We start from the raw sequence: 27,554 nt of genomic DNA on the forward strand, positions 1-27,554 counted from the left end.
AAATTACCACCCCCCAATACACACACACACACATACAAAGAGCCCTCTTCCTTATTTATTTATTTGCCCCTCCACTCTCCTCCCTTTACTTCCTCATTCATGCTGCCCCTCCCCAGCAGCCCGTACCCCCATTTCCGGCTCGCCCCGCCCCTGCATTATCACAATAACACTCACTTATGGCATAATAACACCCAATATGGCATGAAGCCGCCCGCCGGTCTTTCTCCCCTCTGTGTCGGCCCGCCACCGCCTCACCCAGCAGCCCTCCGCCCTTGCATCTTATACTCTAGGCTGTTGTTTCTCCCCCCATCTTGGCTTCCCAGCCTGTTCCCGCTGCAGTTGGGCTGCTGCCACCCTGAGCCTCAGCAACTGCCCCCCCTAACCCGCTGCCTTTTGTCCAGCACTGCAGAGAGGAGAGAGCCGTGAGGAAGGCAAAATAGGATTAAAAAGGGCAAACCCGATTTGTCCCGCGACGGTGGGGCTCTAAGAGAGCCTTGTTGGTGGGTGCATTTTTGTCCTGTTCATTCGAGGCGCTTGTCCCCCCCCACCAGGAAACCGGTCAGAGATAGCGGGCGGGCCGGTCAGACAGCGGGTGGGCCCTTGCCCAGGTCTGATCTAATGGATGGGTTCTATTGTCAGATTTAGTGCATAGCTTTTCCAGTGCCTTATCTTTCCTGCATTAATCTCTCTTAGCCGCCTTGGAGAGTTTAGTAGCCCTACTGGCTTTTCATACAGCCTTTGATCAGCGTTTAAACACACCTGCTGCTGTCTCAGAAGCTGTAGAGGCTGCTGTCTGCAGTGCTGGCTCAGCAGCCTTCAAGCCCATGCTATGGGTATCACCTCTCTCCGCCATTTTTTTTTTTAAAGCTTGCTCGTTCTTGGTACCTGAGTGGCATCAGTGGCTTCTTGCCTAAGGCAGTCTTATTGCTGGGCAATTGGGCTATTTGGGACGGAGCGTAAAGCTCCCAACTTGTATAGAAGTTCAGGAGGAATTCGTTGGGGATATGAGCGCTGTTAGCTTGTGCCTGAGGCAATCAGAGCCTTCTCCCCCACCGCAACAAGTTATGGAGTGTGGAGCTCCTGCGACTGCCCAATCTGTTGGCGGGTAGCTGAAACAGAGGACAGCAAAACTCCTGTAATATCCAAGATCATTGACGGTTAGCTGCCAAAGCAGAGCACGGAGCTCTTGTTAAATCAGAGTGTGCGCACTATTATCAAAAGGTGTGCCAACTGCAGTAACAGCTTTTCTCCATCGCAAATAGATATGGAGCACAAAAGCTCCTGTGACAACACAATAAGATGGCTGGTAGCCGCTAAGGGGCAGTGCAAAGCTCCTGGAATATCTGTGTTGATGTACAGCTGTCAATCAGTGCCTGGAAGCTCCTGTGGCCACAACTGCCATGCTAACGAGTGTGAAAATGGAGCGCGGTATGCCTGCTGGATGATAGATCAAGAGGAGTGCAACAGCTCCTGTGACAGACTCTGGAACACGAAGCTCCAATGCTCAGTTCAATGTCACAGTCCAAATGCAGGCATGGGGACAAGCACCTTGCAGCAGCAGTGATTATCGTCTGTTCCTGGCTCGAGCCGAAGGTCTTTGTTGAAATAGAGCCAGCGACTTTACCAGGTAGATCGGGAGTCTGCTGGGTAAAAAACTCACAAGTTTAGATTTAGATTTAATTGGATTTGTATGTCCACGTATATCCTTGGCTACTGAGGTGTTTAGAAATGCTTCTCCCAGAAATGGCAAGAAATTTTGACAAGTCTGTCCTAGAGTCAAAAGCTGGGGAGCCTAGCAACAAGGGCATGTCATCACAGCTCTGACAAACTCAGTCCAATCACCTAAGCAGATGAGGTCAACCCATTCCTGGATGCTATCTCCACCACTATGGAGAATTAGGTTCAATTCATCAATCAACTGGATTTTAGCTCTTATGACAGAAGGCATGCAACCTAGTTATCTTTCTCCTTCTTTTCATTATCAAAGGGTGGGTGCTTTCTAAAATGTGCTTAGTAAGTATACAGTGCACCTGTAATGATGATGAAATCTGGTCTTCATTAGTAACTTTCAAATACAGATGTACAAGACAAAGTTCTTAAATGTGTACCATGCTATGTGTTGCCAGCAATCCAAGGATTCTGGCACAGACATTATAACAAATAGTCTCAAAGTAAAATGAAGAGAAAGCCGTTATAGCATCTAGGTTTCAGATACTGGAAATATTATCTAGCTGTTTAAGGATGGAACTGGAACATATTCAAAAGTGAAAGTAAAAGAAGAAAAGGATGGACAGCACCAAGGTGATTCAGTTGCAGGACGACACACAACCAACCAACCATTTAATAATTAAACAATGAAGCAATTTATGATTACACACACACACACACACACACACTGAATTTAATTTAGTCCATATATTGATTTTGCTATTTTTTGTTGGTCAATCTAAATTGACACTATGCACAGTGAATGTTATGTCCAAAATCATACACTCCACTTACTAGATCTCACCCTATTTATCTCAGAGTTTGGAACATAAAAGGATGTTCAGGAGAATGTGATACATTTGTCCCAATATTTTTTGAAGAAGATTGAAATATAGATGTACAAACTAATAAGGAGAAATTTACTGTAGCAGCTGTTAAAAACAGAATCCCTTCCTTGAGAGATCCAGAATTTATCTCTGTCTCAATATTCTAAATATTTATTTAGAAGGCCTTTCGTTATCTATATTAATGTGGATAATATGATATGATATGATTTATGAGATTATCTTTTAGCTGAACTGTTGCTTATAAAATTATGTTGTTTTACAGATTGTGTGATGCTTTCTATTATATTGTTGAAAGTTGCCTTTTAAGGAGTTATCCTTGAAGTGATACAGTTTACATAGTGTATCAAATTAAATATAGAGAATAAATATTTTAGAAAAGTTTGACAGAAAGAATGGGGACTTTTCTGGCTGCCTCTCTAGCCATTCAAACATAGGAAATATTCCAAAGCCTTGTGGGAATAATGGAAAAATTCTCTTTCACTACAGCAGAGTTCCTACAGCCATTAGAGCACTCAGATAGATAGGTGCCTTGCAGAATATCTTGTCTGAAGCTGATGTCAAACTGGGTACATTAGGAAAAAACTTGCTGAGATTGCAATAGATATGAACAATGATTGGGCCAAATGGGCTAAGAAATGGGTAATTATAATTATGTATTCAAACAAGGAATTTTGTTCCCAGTAGAATAAATCAATTTTTATGATAAAAATAAGCAAGATATGGAAGATGTGCAGGGAACTAATTTCTTTAATTTACTTGCTGTGAGCTGGCATATCTTCAAGGGACAAATATAAAGATAATAACCCGGGTTTTGGGGAGCAAAATCTAGCCTCAGTATTAGTAAATTTGTCCAAGGGAGCTTTTGTATGTTGCTTTGTCATCTGACTAGAGCAAAAAGAAATTTTCTTTCCAAAAGTAGATCCTCAATGCTAGTGAAGAGTATTTTTTGCAAAGGGGGAGAATCAAATTAAGCACAAAGAACCAGTTTGGTCTAAAAGTACCAGGCTACAAATCAGGAAACCATGAGTTCTAGTCCTGCCTTAAGCATGAAAAGCCAGTTGCCAGTTGTGTGAGTTTGGATCAGATTTGTCAACCCAGCCCACTTCACAGAGTTGCTCCTCTCTGCATTATTCTTCATATCTTCACTTCATCGGCTGCCATAAAAAATGGGGGGTGGGTGGGTGGAGGCATTCAGGATTTGGGGGGGGGGGGGAGGGTGCTAGAGGAGCCCATGGGAGTTATGATTTTGTATGAGAAAGGGTAAAGGAGGGGGAAGTTGCAGGCTGGCACAGATGCGCAGAGCAAGCCTGATTATCACCAACCAAGCCAAAAGAACCGTTGCACTTACCTGAACGGTCTTCTCGCTGCACTGCAAGGAGAGTCCAACATGGGTTAATCTTCAGCCAAGCTGGAAGGGACTGAGTTAAAAATTAGCATAATTTACTGGTCCAACCCCCATGCTGCCCTCTCCGGGTCAGTCTTACAATAAAACGAAGTCATAGTGATAGTAAACCAAGGAAACTTTATTAATTAACCAACTTGTAAGTAATTCAACTATGACCACTCTGAGACCCTGGGCCCAAACAGCCGGGTGGGTTTGGACTCTCCTTGCAGTGCAGCGAGAAGACCGTTCAGGTAAGTGCAACGGTTCTTCTCCACTTGCACTGCTTCGGAGAGTCCAACATGGGATATACCCAAGCTTAACTTATTAGGGGGGGAAAAGGCTGGACCAGGGGCGCAGGATCGGTGCAAACTCTCTGCAATACTCTGCGTCCAAAGGCTGCTTCCGCAGAAGCGAAAGTGTCCAATCTGTAATGTTTAATGAAGGTATTAGGCGTGACCCAAGTTGCCGCACGGCAAATATCGTCAATCGGGGCCTGTGTTGTCCATGCCGCTGAAGTGGCTGCACTCCTTGTTGAGTGCGCTGTGATGCCACTTGGTATCGGTGTAGCCCTTGATTTGTAAGCAGTGATGATGCAGGAACGAATCCAGCAACTAATCGTCTTGGGCGAAACCTTATTCCCCATAGATGCTGGAAAATATGAGACAAATAGGGCTTCTGTCTTTCTAAAGGTGTTAGTCCGTCGAATATAAAGTTTGATGGCTCGTCTGACATCCAACTTGTGCCATCTTAGTTCCAGTGGGTGGGACCCCTGGGCACAAAAGTCTGGTAGTACAATGTCCTGAGATCTGTGAAAGACCGTGTTCACCTTAGGTAGGAAGGCGGGATCTGGCCTGAGGACCACTCTGTTGGTGTGGAAGATACATAGGTCCGGCCGGACTGATAGGGCTGAGAGTTCGGAGACCCTCCTTGCTGATGTGATCGCCGTGAGGAAGGCTGTTTTTAGAGATAACAGGCGTAGCGGTATCTCCCTCAAGGGTTCGAAGGGAGGCTCCGTGAGGGCCTGTAACACCAGTGGCAGATCCCATGTGGGGAAACGGTGTATAGTAGGAGGTCTAATGTTCGCTGCACCTCTAATAAAATCCCGAATCCAAGGGTGCTGGGAAATTGGAGTAGTGAAGTCCATTTTAAGTATAGTGGCAATAGCTGCCGTTTGCCTGCGGAGTGTATTTGGAGCCAGTCCTTTATCCAAACCTGCTTGTAAGAACTCCAGAATTTGGATCACTGATGGCGACTGAGGATCCTGATTACGACCTCTGCAGAAAGCACAGTAAGCTTTCCAGGTAGCCTGGTAAATTCGCGTTGTGGAAGGACGGCGTGCTGCCTGTATGGTGGAGATCACCTTATCCGGAACCTGTTCCTTCCTTAGTCTCTCCCCCTCAAGTGCCACACGGCAAGACTCCACCACTGGGGGTCTGGATGGCAAATTGACCCTTGTGTCAGCACCACCTTGTGATGTGGAATGCGCCAAGGGGGAGAGATTGAGAGGTCCACTAGGTCCGCAAACCAAGGGCGTCTGGGCCAATGAGGGGCTACCAGGAGAATTTCTGCCTGTTCTTGTAATAGTTTGTGTATTACCCTCGGAATTAGGCAGACTGGAGGGAATGCATACAGCAGCTCCCTTGGCCATGGGCAGGCTAGAGCATTGATCTGTTCCGCTCCAGGTGAGGGGAACCTTGAGAAGAACCTTGGTAGGCGGTTGTTGTGGCAGGTGGCGAATAGGTCCACTGCTGGAATCCCAAATCTGTGCACAATGTCTTGGAAGAGATCCGAACTCAGACTCCACTCTGTCGGGTCGATCGTGGTCCGACTGAGCCAATCCGCCTGTATGTTGGAGGTGCCGGATATGTGCTCTGCTCGTAGAGACGCGAGGTGTTGCTCTGCCCACCTGAACAGGGACTGAGATTCTCGCATCAGGCGACCCGATTTCGTGCCGCCTTGGTGGTTGATGTGTGCCCTGGTTGCCACATTGTCTGTAAGTATCAGAACATTCCGGCCCCTCACCAGGCCTGTGAAGTGTCGTAGAGCCAGGTGGACCGCTCTGAGTTCCAAGTAGTTGATGTTGCTGCATGCGAGATCCTCTGGACCCCATAATCCTTGGGCCATCCCTACCTCGGAGTGAGCTCCCCAACCCGAGAGACTCGCGTCCGTAGTTATCGTCACCTCTTGTTGCAGTAGGAACGGCGAACCTTGATGTAGCGCCGACGACTTCCACCATGGGAGTGATTTGCGTACCTCTTGTGAGATTGTCACCAATCTGGAAGAGTGGCTGGTCCGGTTTTGTTGAAAAGGAATGAGAAACCACTGCAGTGGTCTGGCATGTAGTCTGGCCCAGGGAACAATGTCTATGCAGGAGATGAGAACTCCCAACAGCTGGGACAGAAAGGCCAATGTTACTGTACGGCTGCGTTGCGCCTCTGTGATCAGCGACCTGACCTTGACCTGGCGGTCTGGTGATAGGAAGACCTTGCCTTCCATGGTGTCTATGTAGGTACCTAGGTGAGGTAAATACCTGGTTGGTATGAGATGACTCTTTCGGTAGTTGATTGAGAACCCCGCCTCTGTTAGGGTCTCCATAGTCTCTGACAGGTCGCGTCGAGCCCGGCTGTAGCTGCTGGACAGTATAATAATATCGTCCAGATACGCCATCAGTCGTAGCGAGCGTGTCCGTAGCTCTGCGGTGAGGATGTCCAATAACTTTGTAAAAGTCCTGGGGGCTGACGATAGGCCAAAAGGCATCGCCCTGTACTGGAAATGGTGGTTTTCGAAACAAAAGCGAAGGTATTTCCTGGAGTCTGGATGCACTGGGACATGGAGGTATGCCTCCTTGAGGTCTATTGACGTCAGCCAGTCCTGTTGACGTATTGCGGATAGTATAGTCCTTAGAGAGTGCATTTTGAACCTTCGGTATTTTATGTATAAGTTCAACTGCTTCAGGTTGAGGATGAGGCGGCAACCCCCTGAGGCTTTGGGTACTATAAACACTATGGAATAGTACCCCTGTTTTTCCTGGTGTGGAGGAACCTTCTCGATGGCTCTGATCTGAAATAGATGATGAATTTCTTGGTAAAGGAGGTTGCGCTTGTGATTGTTGGAGAGAACCGGACACTCCAGAAATCTGTTTGGCGGATGCAGGGTGAACTCCAGGGCGAGTCCTTGAGTTATGGTATTTATGGCCCAAGTGTCGGTGGACATAGATGCCCAGGAGGCGGTGAAGTGCTGCAGCCGCCCCCCTATGGGAACTGGCCTGGCAGAGTCATTTGTTCCTTCTGAAGCCTCCTCTGTTGGAACCTCTATAGGTCCTCCTTGATTGTTGGAACTGTCTGTTCCTATCTCCAAATCCACCTCTGTCCCCTCTGTAGGACAGTTGAGAATAGGACCCCTGGGTATAAGATCTTCCAGCCTGGGGTGCAGAGGGGGAAGATTCGGCCCGAAAGGGCTGGCGCCTAGAATATGGGGCAGTGCGTCTTTCCTGCCTTCTGTAAGATCTAGGCATGACTTTTTTCTTGTCCTTGTCTTCTACAAGGACCTTGTCCAGAGATTCTCCAAACAATTTTGACCCATCAAATGGGGCCGAGGCAAGACGTCCCTTGGACTTGGCGTCAGCTTGCCAAGTCCGGAGCCAGAGTAAGCGTCGGGATGACTGGTTTGCTGCTAGGGCTCGTGAGGAGAAACGAGATGCAGACAGGGTGGCATCCGCCGAGAATTCTGCCGCGGCTAGTAGCTTGTTAAGGTCTTGCCTTAAGCGACCCTCCTCAGGTCCCAGCTTAGAGAGCATTTCTTGGAGCCAAAGGACCGAAGCTCTGTTAAAAAATGAGGCTGCCGAAGCTGCTTTGAGGGCCCATGCCGACATCTGGTGAGCTTTTTTGTTAATTGCCTCTGCTTTCCGGTCTTCCGGTTTTAGGCCATCTGCCACCTCGGAAGGAACTAATGCGTTAGATACTAGAGCTGCAATCGGAGCATCTACCATTGGAAATTCAAGTAACTTTTCCAATTCTGGTTCAAATGCATAAAATTTACGCTCAGAAGCTGTTGGGCCTAGAGCAGCTGCTGGGTATTGCCAAGGCCTCTGTACATTGTCCAAAAAGATCTTAGGGGCTGGTATAAGGTCAGCATCCCTTTGGATCTCCGTGAGTACCCTCGAGGCCGGAGGAGGGGCTGATGCAGAATCTGTGGGCTTTTCGGGGGTGCCCAAGGCCACAGTCATCTTTGCTTTATTAAGCAGTACGCGAAAGATAGCGGGTCTAAAGAGGCCTGTATATGTTGGTGGCTCCGGGGGTGCTCCCTCATCCTCAGATAGGCCATCATCTGGTTCTGAGCCCTGCCCTCTGAATGCAGGATCTTCTAGGAAGGAGTCATGAGCAGGGGATGGGGGAGCCGGTGCTGCCCAGATATTCCTTTGCAGGGAAGGAGGAGGTGTAGGATTTAGTGGGGCAGCAGGTGCAGTTGCTTGTTGCACGCCCGTTACTATGCCATGCGAATAAGCTGAGGCAATCATATCCTGCAAGGCTGGTGGCAGGCGCTGCCAGGTATCTGGGGATGATCTGAGCCCCGCAGCTGTTGGGGTGAATGTGGCAGTAGGCAATGGTGGGGGCGGCATGTGCCATGCAGGCGAGACAGAGGATGGCCTGGTAACCTCAGGTCTTATAGGGTCTGCCACCTGGGATGAGCCCCCGAACCTATCTGGGGACCAGTCCCTGTCTGTTGCCAAACCACTTCCTTCTGGGAGTCTTGGAGGAGTCCCAATTATCACACCCCCACTCTGACCTGGTACCGAAGAGACAGTGATATTGCATTGTTTCTGAGCCTCAAGTTGCTCCTCCAATGCTTTAATTCGACGCTCGGCCTCTCTTAATCCAGATGATGACTGAGAGGTTTTTGATTTTGCCTTTGAGGAGTGTGTTTTCTCCTTGGCCTTTGTGGCTGAGGGCTCTGCTGTCCCCTGCTGTGGAAGATCAGCCATTGGGGATTTAATTGCAAGCCTCCGTAACGAGAGAATGGAGGAGAAAAAGCCTTTTCTTTGTTATAACCAGTATTACCGAGCGAAAAAATGGCCACCGCAATTGTTCTTCCTGTGTAACAGGAAATCCGGTCTCTTCCTGCCCTTCTAGGAACCCGGCCGGAAGTCGGTTGATCCAAAATGGCGGCTCCCTGTGTGCCGCGCCATCTTGTAATGGCCCTTCCCTTATGTAGCTGACTCAGTCGGCAAAGGGGAATAATCGGTTTAAAACCGATCTCGGGCGGCGTTTTTGGGCGGGATTTTCCAATCGCTCGCTCTGGCCCAGCATAGTAAGAAAAAACGCCTCGCCCTGAGGTATGGCCGCGCAGGCCGGGGACCTCTGCCGGTGTCTTCTGTGGCGGGAGATTTGAATCTCCTCCTGCTGCAAGGAACGGTATGGCCTCGCAGGCCAGGGACCTTCATCACCGGTAACCTCCAGCCTTGGGAGCTGTCCCCACGCAGGGGACAAGCTCCGAACTGGGAAAGTCGAATTGGGGCCATACTCCACAGAGCAGGGGCCCACTCACACGAGGTGTGTTGCTCCATAAATCTGGAATGGAAACAGAAAGGAGAAAAATTCATTAAGTACAGTTTAGTACATTTATTTCAAACAGTGATACAGATAAATATACAATTAATAACAATAAGAAAAACAATTAAAAACTACCCCTAGACTCAAAGAGTCCTAGGAGGAAAAACTCATGTGTCCCTACACTATGACTGAGTTTTTTAGACTAACCCGGAGAGGGCAGCATGGGGGTTGGACCAGTAAATTATGCTAATTTTTAACTCAGTCCCTTCCAGCTTGGCTGAAGATTAACCCATGTTGGACTCTCCGAAGCAGTGCAAGTGGAGAATAATGTTTTTCACTGTTACGCAGGGAAATGGAAAGTGTTAAAATGTTTATATCTTTTTAATCCTTACAGCACAGCTATAGATAGTTAAGCAACAAATGAGAATAGCCAATATCCTTAGCAACTGTGAGCAATTTGAAATCTCTGGTGCTCACAATAGCTACTAATCAGCACAATCCTAATACGCATAACTTTTTAAGAAAGTATATTATCTTACAATAGTATTAGTAGTAAGGGATATCTTAAAAATTATTCATACAGCTATGCAAACAATTCATTATTTAGTTATTACAACGAGACATAAATAAGCATAAACCAGTAGTTTATGCTTATTTTAAACCACATCAGATAGCTCTTGCAGTAATTAGCAACAACAGAAGTGACGATAATAATATTGTGGAACATTCATTTTTTAATGAGACATTTATATTTGTTTTTCATATCTGAAACAACAGAAACTAAAACTTCAACAAAGTTTTAAAATGTGCATCTTTATGCAACCATGTTATTGTACAGTTTTCATTATTTCTCTTCCATGTGTTTTCAGTATATTTTACAGCTTACAGTATCTGTTGTATTAGATATTTTCAGTATAAAATCAAACTACCTAATTTTCTTATTTAGAAGGAAAATGTGTGTCATATTCTTATTAACGGTGTATCTAAAGCACATGTAATAAAGTAAAGTATCTTGGTAGGTTTTCCCATCTATCATGAATTCTCTATTATAAACTAAACATGCCTTCCTATACAAATTAAAAATTCAAATCAGCTGAAAGAAAAGAAACCAAATCTATTACAGATACATATGCAATCTTATTTAAACTCAAAGACTTTGAACAGTGTTATAACTGAAAACTGAATCTATTTTATGTAAACAAAAACACATTACAATTTATATATTGCTAATATCAGTAACATTAATTATTAACAAAGCGGGTTAATAGATTTTTTTTGATAAATGAGATAAATGAGACAAAATTACAACGGAAATTATTTTCTTTTGCCTTTCAAGACAGAATCTCAGACGCAGGAACACTTTATGCATATTACTGGCTTCCAGTAATAAAACACAGAACACAATTTTAGAAAGATTTTCCAGAAGTGGTACTTACTATTGTGCACAGTCAATCAGCTGATATTCATTTGATCTCTCAAAGCATGCCTTTACTCCTTCATCATCCCAGAGCTTTTTTGCATGTTCAAAGAATTCCTGAAAATTGGAAATTTAATAATATATTTTATAAAGTATTTAAATAAATGTATTATTAAGACATTTAAGTAGGAAGCCTGATTAGCACTTCGAGACTCTATGCAAACAATCGTGTAACTTCTAACACTTAAAAGAAGCCTTCTAGGATATTGCCTCAAATGTTATTTTAACTTTTATTTCAAAAAATAAAATGAAAAGCTATTAAAAGTTATATTAGGTATATATCTATGTTTTAAATAAAGATAGTGTAAATTGCTGAGATATTATTTTATGAATTTCATGTATAATCTTCAGAATGTAATGTACTTGGTGACAATTTTACTAGTTCTATTTGGATAAAGACTGTTTTAATTATAGATTTTATGTATCACAATTCCCATTTAGAATTTAACTTCTCCCTGAGTCACGAATGGGTAGTAGAATATAAGATGCTATTTTAAATGTAATTTTGCTGGAAAAGGAAGTGGAAAGGGGAGAAAATAAATGCCTGCTTAAAAAAAATGAATCGTTATTTTCATACAGAGTATTATACATTGGCTCGGAGGGGCCATGAATGTTATTAATTATCCCTTTTAAAATTACTTTGTCTGCCTCAAAGCATGAGCTTAAAAAAAGAAAGCACATATAGATTCTCCATCGAGGGTGGAGCCACCATTCAGGTTGGGGATGTCCTTGTCCATTCAGAATGAGGACCATCTGTTAGTTTTTTTGCTGGATCCACCCTTCTAGGACCCAGTTTTGACTCCTCAGACTGGACAAATTGGCTGCCATTTCCCCCTTCCTGAATTTGGCTTTTTGTACATTTAGAGTTGTGAGTAACAATTCCCCTCACCCCTGCTGAAACTTTGAAGAAGACTTACTTTCCCACCCAGCGCTCAGCAGTTGAGCCTCGGCTCCTGCTAGGGCATGCCTTTGCACCTGAAGAAAGGGAAGCAGCAGGCATCGAGTGCCAGGGCTTGCCCTAGTCTGCCTGAGTACAGCTCACCTTTAAAAACATTAAGCATTAAGTCATCAACCATTTGTGCTTGTCCTGGTCTGTCTTAGGATTGACGTTATCTCCCTCTCCACTCTGGGAATCACAGGCATTATCTGTCAAGGCTTGCCCTGGTCTGCCTTTGGAGAGATTTGTTCCTAGAACATGTTCTGTCGGGCTCTCTGGTATAATCCTCCCAAAAATTCACATGTACAAATTTCAGACACACACACGTTTGAAAATTCAAAACAATGTTCTTTCTAATGAAAATTCACTTAAACCAAGCCCTCTTGGTTTAGACGAGCAAAGAGCACTCGTCTCCAAACAAACTGGTAATTTGTACAAGTCCCTTATCAGTTCTGTGATACTTAGCTTGCAGCTGTGAGGCAATTCACAGTCCTTCTTCTTTCATAAAGTGACACACAGTTTGCTCTGGTTTAGTTTCAAAGCGGGGAAAAAGCAGCACACAAAAGGTCAAAGTCAGTAAAGCAGTCACGAAACACAATGATCAGATAATCCTCCACAATGGCCAAACCCACAGGCTGCTATTTATAGCAGCCTCACTAATTACCACAGCCCCACCCAACCACAGGTGGCCTCATTTTCTTCGATAATAATCTCTCAGTTGTCGTTGCCTATGCATCGCTCTCCTCATGCGTGGCTGTATCATTAACTCTTGTTCTGAATCCAAGGAGGAGCTAGATAATTGATCTCCTTCTGAGCTATCTGCCACACTCTCCTCCTCCCTGTCACTCATGTCTTCTTGGTCAGAGGAGCCTTCATCAGCAGATTATCCCGGGGGCAAAACAGGCCTGCAGCATGTGGATGTCTCCCCCACATCCACAGTCCTTGGGGCAGGAGCTGGGCCAGAGCTAGCCACAACAGAACACGGATGGCTTAATAGTGGAAGGGCTGCGGAAGAGCACCAATTGCTGGGTTCCCCTGCCCTGTTTCCACATTAGTCAATGCCCCGCAGCTCAATTAAACTTTTTGGTGGTTCCATTCCCCCTCCCCGCCACTCACCTTATTGTTCCATCTCTGGCAGTGGCCGACGTCTGGATAGCTCTTCAGGCCCAGTGGAGGCAATTAGAGCATAACCTCATGTCTCCCTGCAGTTGTTACTCAGCCATCCATCCGTCTTCCAACAGCAACCTGAATTCCCCACGGTACCTGGACCTCCAAGAACTTGCCCTGGTTGTCACCTGAGGCCTTGAATTTCTTGCCTAATGCCATTTCTATGGATCTTCTTCCGGTGGCCATTTTCAATTGTAATGGCTGCAAGATGGTGGATGTAACTGAGCCTATAGATAAACCGCTGGGCAAACGGCCTCATAAATCTCCTTGCAATGTCCCTCTTGCTTCCTACCATCCCCTACCAATCTCTTTGGCTTCTTGGGTAGCCAAAGAGCAGGCTTCTTCAAGGTACCAAGAAGGCACATCATTGCAAACCTATGACTGTCCCATAGCGGCCCGCACTATTGGCTCCTGCTACAAGTGGGGACCCCATCAAGCTGGATGAGGCTACCCTTCAGAGGTTGCTGTTATCAGCAGTTCATCACAGTCTTTTAGCAGGCCTGCAATCCCAAGGCGGGCCACCAACAATAGATCCGGATCGGCTGCCTCCTGCTTCTGGCACTCATTTCAGGCCTTGCACTGATGACTGCTACTGTGATGTCTCTGGGGAGGTGATGGCAGAATCTCTACAGGGATTGGAGCATGATGATTACGAATTGTCAGAAGACGAGAGGATTTCCCAGGAGCAACATGTATCCAATGCTCTTTTTCCCCTGGGGCTTTTCAAGTCCCTGCTTTACAAGGCATGTGCTGTGGTGGGATTAGAGCCCACCCTTGCTCCAGGACCTTCAGGCATTTAACCTCTTGACCTGCTATTCGCAGAATTTACACCAGAAGTGCATGTGGTTCCGGCTCTGCAGCTATTTCTCAACAATGTCCAGTGCCAATGGTTGGCTCTGACCTTAGGTCCCATGATATCCCGTCTGGATCACAAATACTTCAGATCACAAATACTTCAGCCAGAGCTATCTTCTGTTCTTGCTGTTCCTACAGTGGATGCTCCAATGGAGGCTCTGCATTCTACAACTAATATGCCGGGGGATCCAGAGGAACTGTTGCGACTGGAGGACGAAAAGACTGAGCAAGCCCTCACTAGGATCTATCAAGCGGTTGCTTGGGTGGCAAAGGCGTCTTCTTTGGCTTTATTCTTCACACATTCTTCTTTAATATGGCTGTGCCTCATTCATCCAGGAACATTTTCCAAATCTAACACAAGGGCGCAACACAACTGGAATAATAATAATAATAATAATAATAATAATAATAATAATAATAATAATTTTTATTAGATTTGTATGCTGCCCCTCTCTGAAGATAAGGTCTTTGCCACCACCCAATATGCAGCAGATGCTACTCTTCATTCCTCCTGGTTTGCAACTTCTGTCATTGCCAGGAGAATGCACTGGCTTTGTCAGTGGTCAATAGATGCTGCTACAAGTGGTGTCTGGCAATCTCCCTGTTCCAGAGCCAACACCTGTTCCATGACACCTTGGAATCCATTCTTGTTGAGACTTGAAAGGATCCTGCTCTTGCTTTCCCAGAGAGGCAACTTCTGCCAGTCCCCTTATTCATGTTGGCCCTTTTGGGCACTTGATCAGGGCTTCAGCTTCTTAGGGCCCCAAGATCAGTCTGGATCTCACCAACACCAGTCTACGAACAGATCCAGATTTTCTAGCGACCCTTCAGGGGAGGAGGGAGGTGGCCCCTCCATTGGTCCAGATAGGGGCCTGCCCAATCCACTTATAGGTAGTCAACTGGTGCTTTTTGCTTTGTTTTGGGAACAGACCGCCAGGACAGGTAGGTCCTAGAAATCATTAGCCAGGGACTTTCTTTGGAGTTTTTCTCCCTCTCCTCGAGGTTTTTCATCTGCTATCCCTCATCCAGGGTGGCCTCCAAGAAATCCCTTATGGATGAAGCTGTTCAGCACTTGCTGGACCTACAAAGTATCCAGCTCGTCCCTCAGGACCAACAGGGACAGGGATACTATTCCATCCTCTTTGTAGTACCCAAAGCCTCGGGGGGGGGGGGGGGGGGGGATGGAGGGCAATTTTAGACCTCAAGCATCTGAATCTGTATATTAAATATAGGTGGTTCAAGATGCACTCCCTGCAGTCCCATGGAATTATAATTCATGCCCATTATTTATGAACCTGGATTTTGGCTATATAGTATTTGCTACGAATCTAGCAAAGAAGATTATAAGAGAATATTTTTGGTGTGGTCAAAACTGATTTAAGTATTCAGCAAAAATACAGAATAAAAAGTAGATTTGGAAGCATGGGTGCCATCTACAGACTGGAGGAATAATCACAATGGTGGGAAATTTTCATGGAGGTTTTTACAGCTGTTGATCTTCAACAGGAAAACTATTTTGATATCTGAGAAGCACTGTTCAAAGAGTAATATGTTATTCTACTGAAAGACAACTTGGATCTGTTTGAATCAGATTGAACTTTGAAAAAACTTTAACACTGAAAAGAATAAGAGATTGGGATTTTAAAGGTATAGATTGATATATTAAAAAGGCTGTGGAAGCAGACATCCGTTAACAGCTGAATTTTGTAACACTTAATGAATTCTTGATATTGGTGACATGGAAATAAGCAATTATGAAGAATTGGTGGCATTTTTAAAAGACCTTCAGGAAAACATAAAAGACAAAAAAAGATGCCTTATGAGATTTAAAAACAGACATTTTTGGACTGAGAATTGGAAAAGAAAGAGAAAAAGAATTAAAGGATAACAATGGCTTTAAGGATAAACTATAAGTTAACAACATCTGTAAAGATGAATCTAAAGAACAAGAAGAAAAAGAAGAAAAGACGGATTTAGAAAAGAATAACCAGATTTATTTATTTATTTATTATATTTGTGAAACAAATATAGAATTATAGTTTGTATTAACATAACAAAGTATAAAAAAGTGATAAAAAGGATAACAGGACAGAAGGACAGGGATAGTAGGCTTAATAGTGCGCTTATGCACTATTATGCAATATAGATGACTATTTATTATTTCATATATTATATTATGACTATATATGCACTATTATGCAATTAAGATGACTATATTGAAAGCTACAGTGATAAAAAGAAAAAAGATATTGCAAATGAACAAATTGATGACAACAACAACAACAACAATAATAATAATAATAGATTTGTATGATGCCCCTCTCTAAAGACTTGGGGCGGCTCACAACAGCAATAACAATACCATACAATCTAATACAGTGATCCCTCGATTTTCGCGATCTCGATCTGCGCGAAACGCTATATCGCGATTTTTCAAAAAATATTAATTAAAAATATTTTCCCACCCGATGACGTCACTCTCTTCCTTTCTCATCTTTCTTTCTCTCTCTCTTTCTCTATCTTGCTTCTTCCTCTCTCACACTCTCTTCCTCCCTCTCTCATCTCTTTCTTTATCTCTCCCCCTCTTGCTCTCGAGCGGCGCGTGGGCGGCGGGGAAGACCCAGGGAAGGTTCCTTCGGCCGCCCAGCAGCTGATCTGCTCGGCAGTGCCGCAGCAGCGAGGAGCCGAAGATCCGGGTTTCCCCTTTGCGTGGGCGGCGGGGAAACCCCGATCTTTGGCTCCTTGCTGCTGCGGCGCTGCCGAGCAGATCAGCTGCTGGGCGGCCGAAGGAACCTTCCCTGGGTCTTCCCCGCCGCCCACGCAAAGGTGAAACCCCGATCTTTGGCTCCTCGCTGCTGCGGCGCTGCCGAGCAGATCAGCTGCTGGGCGGCGGAAGGAGCCTTCCCTGGGTCTTCCCAGGTGCGGAAGTAAAAACACCATCTGCGCATGCGCGGCCATGGAAAAAAGGGCGCGCATGCGCAGATGGTGTTTTTACTTCCGCACCACTATATCGCGAAAAATCGATTATCGCGAGGGGTCTTGGAATGGAACCCTCGTGATAATCGAGGGAAGAAAAACAAGTTAAAACCCATTATTACTAAAAACAATCTATTGTACTATTGTACTATATTGTAATTCATGGTGATTTTACTGGGTTTTACAATGGATCAAAAGAGAATGGGGAAAAAATATTGGCACCGAATGAAACAATTAAAAAAATAAGGGGGGTAATATAGAGAGGGGGTAATATAGAGGAGAAAGGAAGAAAAATTGAAGGTAGAATTGGACAAGTAATATGTTTAAAAAGCAGGGAAAAGGCTTGGAGAGAAAAAAATAGGGGGTATAAACATAAAAAGAAGAAAAAGGGGAAAAAAGAACCAAGAAAAGTGGGATGGAAACATGAAAATTGTTGATTTAATAAAGAACATATTTTTTTAATCTGTTACTTTTAAAAATTTATTATGGTACCCTGTACTGTTATAATTATTATGAATAGTGAATAAGACTTAATTAGGAGATCAATGATTTGAAGGATTGATTGTACTAAATGAAGTTACAAATTAACCGAAGGAAGAAAGTATAATCTTTTAAGCTATCACTGTTGTATATGTTGATTACAAAATGAACATTTCATCAATTTGATATAACTTAATGAAAGATTTTTGATGAGTATGGATGCCAGCGAAATATAAGATGATTATTCATATATTTTCTTTTTTCTTTCCTTTTGTTTAGATTTTAGTACTATGATACTTAATATTGTCATAATTATCATTAATAGCAAATGAGATTTAATTAAAAGATAAATGATTGGATTTAGGAGGCAGAAGCTTGGATTAGATAAATAATATGATTATGGAATTTTAATAAGGATTGTTTACTCAATCTCATATTTCATAGCAGATAGATGTAATGCTATTAAGGGAACTAATAACTGTTGGAAGAAAGCATAAACTGTGCAGTTAATGTGTTCACATATAAAGTTTTCCTGATACAGGATATGAATAATCTATAAATGTGAGTAAACCACAATGTAGGAATTACAATGATTATTGATGTTACTGATGCAAAATAAGATATAAGAGAATAGTATTATTGTTAATGAGACCACAGGATAAGTTGAAAGTTACATTTTGATTTCTTATTTAATGGATTGATTTAATTTCTTATTTAATGGAACCTTATTTATTTATTTATTTGATTTATATAGTGCTCATCTCAACAGCATGAAGTGACAATTTAGACCTTTGTTTACTGCAATTAGATTTCCCAAAAAAAGTCCTTAAAGTTTTTTTTAAAAGTCCTTAAAGTTTGTCACATGCCGCGCGCGTGTGTGTGTATGTATTTAGTCAGACACCAATTGTGCAAGTTCTTCCACTTAAAAAGATGAGAGAAGCCTGTAACTGACATCATAGGTAGACCTCAACTATGAGAGACAACATGAGAAAACATATCCAGAAAAGCACATTGTCTGATTTGTAACGAATTTATTTGCAAATTATGATGGAAAATAAGTATTTGGTCACCTACAAACAAGCAAGATTTCTGAGTTTTACAGATCTGTAACTTCTTCTTTAAGAGGTTCCTCTGTCCTCCACTCATTACCTGTAGTAATGGCATCTGTTTGAACTTGTTATCAGTATAAAAGACATCTGTCCACAACCTCAAACAGTCACACTCCAAACTCCACTATGGTGAAGGCCAAAGAGCTGTCGAAGGACACCAGAAACAAAATTGTATCCCTGCACCAGGCTGGGAAGACTGAAGCTGCAATAGGCAAGCAGCTTGGTGTGAAGAGATCAACTTTGGGAACAATAATTAGAAAATGGAAGACATACAAGACCAGTGATAATCTCCCTTGATCTGGAGCTCCATGCAAGATCTCATCCCGTGGGGTCAAAATGATCACAAGAACAGTGAGCAAAAATCACAGAATTGCTTATGGAGATTCATGCGGGAACCTAGTGAATGGCCTGCAGAAAGTTGGGACTAATATAATAAAGGTTACCATCAGTAATACACTACGGTGCCAGGAACTCAGATCCTGCAGTGCCAAATGTGTCCCCCTGCTTAAGCCAGTACATGTCCGGGCCCATCTGAAGTTTGCTAAAGAGCATTTGGATGTTCCAGAAGAGTATTGGGAGAAAGTCATATGGTCAGATGAAACCAAAGTAGAACTGTTTGGTAGAAACACAACTCGTCATGTTTGCAAGAGAAATAATGCTGAGTTGCATCTAAAAAACACCATACCTATTGTGAAGCATGGGCGTGGCAATGTCATACTTTGGGGCTGTTTCTCTGCAAAGGGATCAGGAAGATTGATTCGTGTACATGGAAGAATGAATGAGGCCATGTATTGTGAGATTTTGAGTGCAAATCTCCTTCCATAAGCAAGGGCATTGGATCTTTCAGCATGACAATGATCCCAAGCACACCACCAGGGCAACAAAGGAGTGGCTCCCTAAGAAGCATTTCAAGGTCCTGGAGTGGCCTAGCCAGTCTCCAGATTTCAACCCTATAGAAAACCTTTGGAGGGAGTTGAAAGTTCGTGTTGCCCAGCGACAGCCCCAAAACATCACTGCTCTAGAGGAGATCTGCATGGAGGAATGGACCAACATACCAGCAACAGTGTGTGCCAACCTTGTGAGGACTTACAGAAAACGTTTGACCTCTGTCATGCCAACAAAGAATGTATAACAAAGTATTGAGATGGACTTTTGTTATTGACCAAATACTTATTTTCCATTATAATTTTCAAATAAATTCGTTATAAATCAGACAATGTGATTTTTTGGATGTGATTTCTCATGCTGTCTCTCATAGTTGAGGTCTACCTATGATGTCAATTACAGGCCTCTCTCATCTTCTTGTAGGAGAACTTGCACAATTGGTGTCTGACTAAATACTGCCCCCCTATATTTGCTTTGAAACTTTAATCCAACATTCTTACTAATTTAAGTTTAATTCTGCTTATGGAGATTCTCAATTATCCAGATCATGGTTGACCCAAAGGTGCTTTTCTAAAGGCAACTGGACTTTCTTTGTTTTTTTCCTTGAAGATGTTTCACTTCTCATCCAAGAAGCTTCTTCATTTCTCACTGAATGGTGGGGAACGGAAGGAAAGAAGAAAATAACAAATGAAGCAACATTGTCATTCCATAGGTTGCAGGAATATCTGAAAAGCTCAGGAGGGGTTTTCAACACAAGATACGTACACATGTTTAAACCCAAGAACAAAGCAGAAGCTTGTCCATTCCAAGAATAAAACACAAACTAAGCAATGTGGTATACGCTGTGCAATGCAGTGAGAGATGTGCAGATCTGTGCATTGTGAAGCAAAACAACGATTTCACAAATGCACGGCACAACATAGGAGAACAAAGCCATCAGGACAAGATTCAGCAGTCCATCTGCATCTGAAAGACAAAAGTCACTCTTTTGAAGATAGCAAAGTCCACATTCTGGACAGAGAGGACCAGTGGTTTGAAAGAGGGGTCAAAGAGGCAATCTATATTAAAATTGAACAGCGTTCTCTCAACAAAGGGGGCGTCTTTGTTACAGTCTTTTCAGTAGTCCCAAGAAAGTTCCACAACCATTTGTACACTGATTCAGTTTACCGGTAGTTGCCTTTTGAAAATCACCTTTGGGTTAAGTTACATCCCCTTAAATTTAATTTTGAATTCTTACATAATATGACAACAATAAAAAGAGATACTGTATAAGCAATTTAAAAGTAAAAAAAATCTTGAATAATACAATATAATAAAAAATGACACCAGAATAGAGGCAACATCAGAAAAGACATTACAAAATTTCTAAAAAAATTAAACTGCGTAGAAAATTTAAAAAGTTAGCTTTTTGTTAAACTTCCTATATTTGCAAATGAAAATCTATAAATAAAGCACGAGAAATGAAACAGGAAATAAAGGTAGACTTGAAAATTAACACAAGAATGGGCAATATTTTTTTCTCTGGGGTCACACTTGAATTTATAGAGGGCAACATTCTTAGGAGTGGGATTATGATACAAGGTGGGTAAGGATGTATCACACAGATGGACAAGCCCAGGAATTATATTTTTCTGAATTTGTAGAGCATCTAAAATAATAAACCTTCAATCGGTTTAGCTGCCAGGCTGTATGGATTGAAAGAAAGTAAAATGCATCATTTGTTTATAGGCAGAATGCTAGAAGCATGGTTTTGAGACCTTCCAAGACATTAACAATTTTAGGGCTTCATAGCAACTACAAACGATTTAGCTGGAAGATAGAACTTTTTCCACCAGCTTATTTTATAACTCTGTGATCAAGACTGTATATACTTGTCCTCAATGTTGACTTAATAGACAATGGGGGAATGTTCATACATTCAATACAAATATCTTTTATATTTGAATTTACAAAGATGTAATTTGTATAATTACATAATTTACATTTTATGTCATCTATGTAATTTCTTTATGCAAATTATGTAAACTGACACCAAAGACCTATAAATGTCAATTATGCAATTATGAACATGAACTAGAATGAAATCACAAAGTTATAAATTATATAACAACATGGTTTTGACCAAATAAAGTTTGATGATGATATTAATTATCTAAACTATATAAACATGAAATTCACTTTGGGTTTTTTGGAGGTATACCTATAAATCTAAGCACAGAAGAAAAATTATTGAGAAGATTAGTAAAAATTGAAAGTTAAAGACCTACACATGAAAATAAGAAACATAGTTTATTGAGGGAAAAGAGACAGTAATTGCTTTAAAACTGTTTATAAAATAAGAATTAAATAAATATATTGGATGAAGAACATAAAAATGCATTGATTTCATCATGTACCCTACCAATTGATGTGAAAAAAGGTAAAAAAAAGGTGCCCATGCAAATTTTACTTGAGTAGTGACCGACTTTAGGGGGCAGTTCTCATCTGTTTCTTAAGTCAAAGAGCCTGGGTTATCCAGAGATGTTTTTGTGGTCATGTAGCTTGCATAACATCATGCCATAACACAAAGCATATGGTGAAATAAATACTGTTATCCTTCCCCATGCTCATATATGAGCTATTCATCCACTTTGCTATTCATCTACTTGCATTTGCATATTTTCAAACTGCTAGGTTGGAAGGAGCTGGGACAAGTGATAGGAGCTCACTAATCTTGGAACTTGGATCTCAAACTGCCAAGCTGTAGACTTTTAATGATCTAATACTCAGTATCCTAACCACCGAACCATCGTATCCCTTGTCGTATCCCTTGTTGATGTTAGAAGAATGGTTAAAATAAGGAAGCACAACATGAGATTTCCTAAACACTGCTGTCAAAAGTCCTGGAGTGGAATTATTCCCCAATTTGTCACAAAATTATCATTTTAATGTGTCTTAAAGTGAAAAATAATTCACTAGATTGGGCGGAAACATATATTGAAAGCACAATGCTGTATGAAAAACCAAAAAGATTATGTTCAGAAGTAGGCTTGAGCAGAAAGCTCTTAGTTCTAGGAAGGATATCAATACTTAATGCAGGTAAACATATTCAGAAGAGAAGACTGTCACAACAAAAACTATGTAAATGGATGGAACAATATGGTCAGTGCGACAAAACAACCTGATATTAGAATCAAGGAAGGTGATTCTAGAAATACTTTTATTTTTTTACTTTTTAAAACCTATGAAGATTCATCAGGCAAGATGCATGTTGTCTATTTTTTATTCAGAAATGTACATTTCTGAAGTCAATGGTATAACATTTTATGATCATGCTGAAAATTACTTAATCCAATAACCTTGCCAGTACATGAAAGCCATTACTGGCCAAGAATTGGTAGGTAGTCACCTAGCTTCTACTTAAAAACCTCTAATCACTATTTACAGCGTTCCCTCGATTTTCGCGGGTTTGAACTTTGCGAATAGCCTATACCACGGTTTTTTAAAAAATATTAATTAAAAAATACTTTGCGGCTTTTTTTCCTATACCACGGTTTTTCCCACCCGATGACATTAACGCCGGCTGACTCACCGGCCCCACGGCGATGTTGCTGAAGGGCCGGGCAGACTCGGACCCTTCAGATGGCGGCCGCCATCTTGTTTTCGGCCGAAATCTCGCGAGGCGAGATTTCGGCCGGGAATGCCCTGCCCACGTGGCCGGGCATGACGTCGGGTCCGGGCGGGGCCTGCTGGCCCTATTTAAGGGGCAGCAGGCCGGGAAACAGCCTTTTCGCCCGGACCTGGTTGCCTGAGCAGACACTTGTTTGGTGCTGCTCGGCCGCCATTTTGTGTCTCCCTCGTGTTGCGGCCGCCATTTTGTGGCCTACCGAGGGGGCGAAAAGTGCTTTGCTAATACTTCTCTTGCTTCAAGACGTCGTTGAGGCCTTACTCCTTTCACCGGAGCTGTCTTCAGCGATCCCCCTCGGGCCCGAGGGGGACTGGTAACCTCCGCCCGGCTGGGAGGAGGGCGCGGTGGGGGTGTTGGGTTTGGGCCCCCGGTCTTGGGCGGTTGGTGTTCCTGGATTGCAGGCCTTTAAGGCCTGCCTGCGCAGGGAGGCTTGCAATCATAATAATACATTAAACAATAAATACTGTGTCAATATATATATATAATTGTACGTATTATACCCAATACAGGGGTTAATAGGGGTAGCAGGGGCTCCCAGGCCCTAGGTAGGGCCCTGTGGGGGGAGTTGGGCCTGCCACTCGTGCTGGGGGTTTCGGCCTAGGTGGTTTTAGTGGCTTATTGCTTACAAAGGGGAAAGTGTGATGGCTCCCAAGAAGAGGCCTGCCACTGCTCCTATGGCTCCGCCAGCAGCGCGCCCCAGGAGGGCCCTTAGGCCTTCTGCCCGGGCCCGGGCCAGCAGGGAGGGGACTGCTGGGGTGGTCCCTGAACAGGGGGGGGTGGTCTCGTTGCCTCCTGCCCCTCAACCTGATTTTTCTCCTGCTATGTCTTGGGCCAGGGTGTTGGAGAGGCTCGATGAGCTCGAGCAGTGGAGGAGCGGTGCGGTCCCCGGAGTGTCCAGCGATCAAGTGCCCGCGGCGTTGGGGAGAGATCCGGCGGCGGCCCAGGCTGGGCAGCCGGCTCCGTTCGGACGGCAGGCCCCTGCAGGGCCGATGGCGGCTTTCCCGGGCCCCACACCATTGGGCCCCCCGTGGATGTCTTCAACCCCGTACGGGGCAGGTGAGGCTGCACCACACACCACATCCCTGTCTTTTCTTCCTCCCCCCGCCCCGGGTTTTCCCCCGGCGGGGGTCGGGAGTGGGTCCAGCTTTTTGGGGTCCCCCGCGGGCACCTGCGGGCAGGTGTGGGCTCCGCCGGTTCCTCCTCCGGGGCAGTCGGCGGCCAGCGCTGCTCCGCTGTCCGGGACGGGTCCTGCAGGGACACCAGCGGTGCCAGGGGCAGGGGGGTGGGTTCCTCCGGCCCCTCCTGTCATGCCCCCGCTCCCGGTTTTCCCCTACCCCCATGGGGCGGGTGTTTTTGGCGTGGCAGCCAACTCAGTGTGGGACCCCTTTGCTTGTATTAAAGCTGGGGCCATACCGTGCGGGCTGCCGTCCACCCCTCTAGGATGCCACCTTCACCCGTCGGTCAAGGAGGCTATTTGGCGGGGCGAGTACGTGGATCTCTTTTCGCTTTTGAACCGTGAGGTTCCCAAGCAGGAGAAAGAGATTGTCCCGGGGGAGAAAACGAAGAAGACCAAGGTAACGAAATGCTTCAGCTCCTGGCTGTATGCCTTTCTTACCTATGGGTCGGTGGTGATCCAACGGCAGCCGGCTATGGCCTCTGCCATGTTTAAGTATATAGACTTGATTGCCAGGGCCCATTTTGAATATAAGGGCACCATCTGGCGCCATTATGATAAGGGTTTCCGCATGAGGATGTCGGTGGAGCCTAACTTGCCTTGGGATATGGTGGTCCCGGACCTGTGGTTCCGGGCCACGCATATGTCCGGGAAGGAAGGGTGTGAGCGCACGGATAGTGGGCACTTTATGGAGGAGGAGCCTGGCGCGGCTTCGCCGGCCAAGGCGACTCCGGGTGTGGCTGGCAAGGGGGCCTCGCCCGCTTGTCATGAGTTTGCTGCAAAGGGGGCGTGTTTTCGTCCCTTTTGTAAGTACAAGCATGCCTGCGGGAATTGTGGGGGGTCCCATGCAGCTTCAGTCTGTCCCCGCCCCAAGAAAGGGGCGGAGAAGAAGGGCGGGGGTCCAGGAAAACCTCCCCCACCAGCTGGGGGAAAAGGGGCCCAGTCCAATTAGGGTGTCTGTGCTCGAGGGTTGGTTGTTCGACTACCACCCTCGCCCGAGAGCCGAGTTGCTCTTGAGGGGCTTCTCTGAGGGATTTAGGATCCCTTATGTGGGTATTAGGAGGGCCTTCATGTCCGACAACCTCAGGTCGGTTGTCGGACATGAAGACATTGTACGGGCTAAGATTCGAAAGGAGGTGGCTGAGGGCAGGGTCCTTGGGCCCTTCCCGGAGCCGCCCTTTCCGAATCTTCGTGTGTCCCCCTTAGGTGTGGTCCCCAAAAAGGCGAGTGGTGAATTTAGGTTGATTCACCATTTGTCTTTTCCGAAAGGGGAGTCAGTGAATGATTTCATTCCTGACGAGCTTTGTTCTGTCCGGTACGCATCCTTTGATGCGGCCGTTGCTATGGTTAGGGAGTGTGGGGTGGGGGCCCTTATGGGTAAATGCGACATTAAGTCGGCATTTCGGCTCCTCCCCATTCACCCAGGCGACTTCGAGCTGCTGGGCTTCCATTTCGAAGGTGGGTTTTCTGTGGATAGGGCATTGCCGATGGGCTGCTCTATTTCCTGCTCCCTTTTTGAGAGCTTTAGTACCTTCCTCGAGTGGGTGCTCAGGAGGCGGAGTGGCCTGGGGTCCGTCGTTCATTACCTTGATGATTTCTTGATGGCCGGGCCTGCGCAATCGGAGCAATGCTTTGCTTTGATGCGGGACTTCGAAGCCCTTTGTGCTCAATTGGGGGTGCCTTTAGCCTCCGAGAAGACCGAAGGCCCTGCCACCAGGATTACCTTCCTTGGTATTGAATTGGATTCAGTGGAGCAATCTTCCAGATTGCCCCTGGATAAGTTGATTAAAATCAGGTCCAAGCTTGAGGCGGTCCTGGGCTGCAGGAAGGTTACTCTTCGGCAGCTCCAGGAGTTAGCTGGGATTCTTAATTTTGCCTGTCGGGTAGTGGTGCCTGGCAGGGCTTTTTCTCGCCGGTTGTATGATGCGATGAAGGGGCTAAGTTTGCCCCACCATCGTACCCGCCTATGTGCAGGGGTCAGGGCTGACCTCTGTGTGTGGCGGGAGTTTTTGGAACGTTTTAACGGGTTGTCGTTTTGGCGGCAGGAGCTTCTTTTGGAAGCGGAGCTGCAGCTGTGTTCCGACGCCGCAGGGACTTGCGGTTTTGGGGTAGTGCTAGGTGACCAGTGGTGCTGGTCGGCATGGCCTCCGGAATGGAGTGCCTGTTCATTGGTTAAGGACTTAACTTTTTTGGAGCTTTTCCCCTTAATAGTGGCCTTAGAGCTCTGGGGGGAGCAGTTCAGGGATAAGACTGTGCATTTTTGGTGTGACAATCTAGCGGTTGTCCATGTTGTGAACGCCCTGTCCTCTAAGAGTGATAGGGTGATGCGGCTTGTCCGCCATTTTGTGCACAGGTCCTTGTCTTTGAACGCCTTGTTTTTGGCTAGGCACGTCCCTGGTTTAGATAACGGGGTGGCTGACGCCTTGTCCCGTGGTCAGTTGTCCAGGTTTCGGACCCTGGCCCCGTGGGCCCGAGAGTCGCCAGAGGTGTTTCCAGCCCACCTGTGGAGCCTGGGCGGGCTCTCGAGAGCTGGAGAGACGAGGCCTCCAGGGCGATCGCCTTATCGGTAGCTCCTAGCACCCTGCGAGCTTATCAGCGTGCAGGTAAGGAGTTTGGGGATTTCAGGCTGGGTAAGGGTTACCCCCATTGCTGGCCTGCCCCGGTTGAGCACCTAGCTGAATTCTGTGTCCTGCTGAAGGGGCGTGGCCTTTCAGTGAGGACTATCAGGGCTAGGTTAGCCGGCCTCGCCTTTCTGTCCAAGGCGGGGGGGTTTGGTGATTTTACGGGTGATTTTCGCATCCGGAGGATGCTGGAAGGTTGGGTGAGGGAGCGACAGGGGTTCCCCTCTGACACTCGTCGGGCCCTGACGGTTCAGCAGCTGTCTCTGATTAATCAGACATTTGGCAGTCTGTGTGCCTCTCCTTACGAGGCTCGGCTGTTCAGGGCAGCGACTTGCGTTATGTTTTTTGGGGCCCTCAGGGTCAGCGAGGCAATGGCCTCCTCACAGTCTGACTTGTCGCTCCGCGCCTTCCAGCTCGCTGATCTGACCTTTAGACAGGGGGGTGTCTCTCTTTTGGTGAGACACTCCAAGACAGATCAGTTACACAGAGGGGTTAGACTTGAACTTAGCGCAGCCACCGATAAGTCTGTTTGCCCGGTGGCTGCTTTGCAGCAATTTTGTGTTCTGCGCGGGTCAGGGCGTGGGTACCTTTTTATACACCAGGATGGTTCCCCCCTGACCCGGTATCAATTCTGGGCGATAGTGTCTAAGGCTATGTCTCAGGTAGGCATGGATCCCGCCGGCTATGGAACGCATTCGTTCCGTATCGGCGCCGCCAC

The 27,554-nt window shown here is 45.2% G+C and overlaps 1 protein-coding gene across 3 annotated transcripts in view; it reads right to left on the reverse strand.

Moving 5' to 3' along the window:
• Nucleotides 1-27,554, reverse strand: part of GNAL (G protein subunit alpha L) — a 165,010-nt gene that overhangs the window by 27,518 nt on the left and 109,938 nt on the right. For all 3 annotated transcript variants that reach the window (XM_070747511.1, XM_070747514.1, XM_070747513.1), the window contains exon 5: nt 10,925-11,022. In XM_070747511.1, the coding sequence (XP_070603612.1) occupies nt 10,925-11,022 (98 nt within the window). The remainder of the gene's footprint in view (nt 1-10,924; nt 11,023-27,554) is intronic.

Source organism: Erythrolamprus reginae, chromosome 3, assembly GCF_031021105.1.
Source record: "Erythrolamprus reginae isolate rEryReg1 chromosome 3, rEryReg1.hap1, whole genome shotgun sequence".
Lineage (NCBI taxonomy): Eukaryota > Metazoa > Chordata > Lepidosauria > Squamata > Dipsadidae > Erythrolamprus > Erythrolamprus reginae.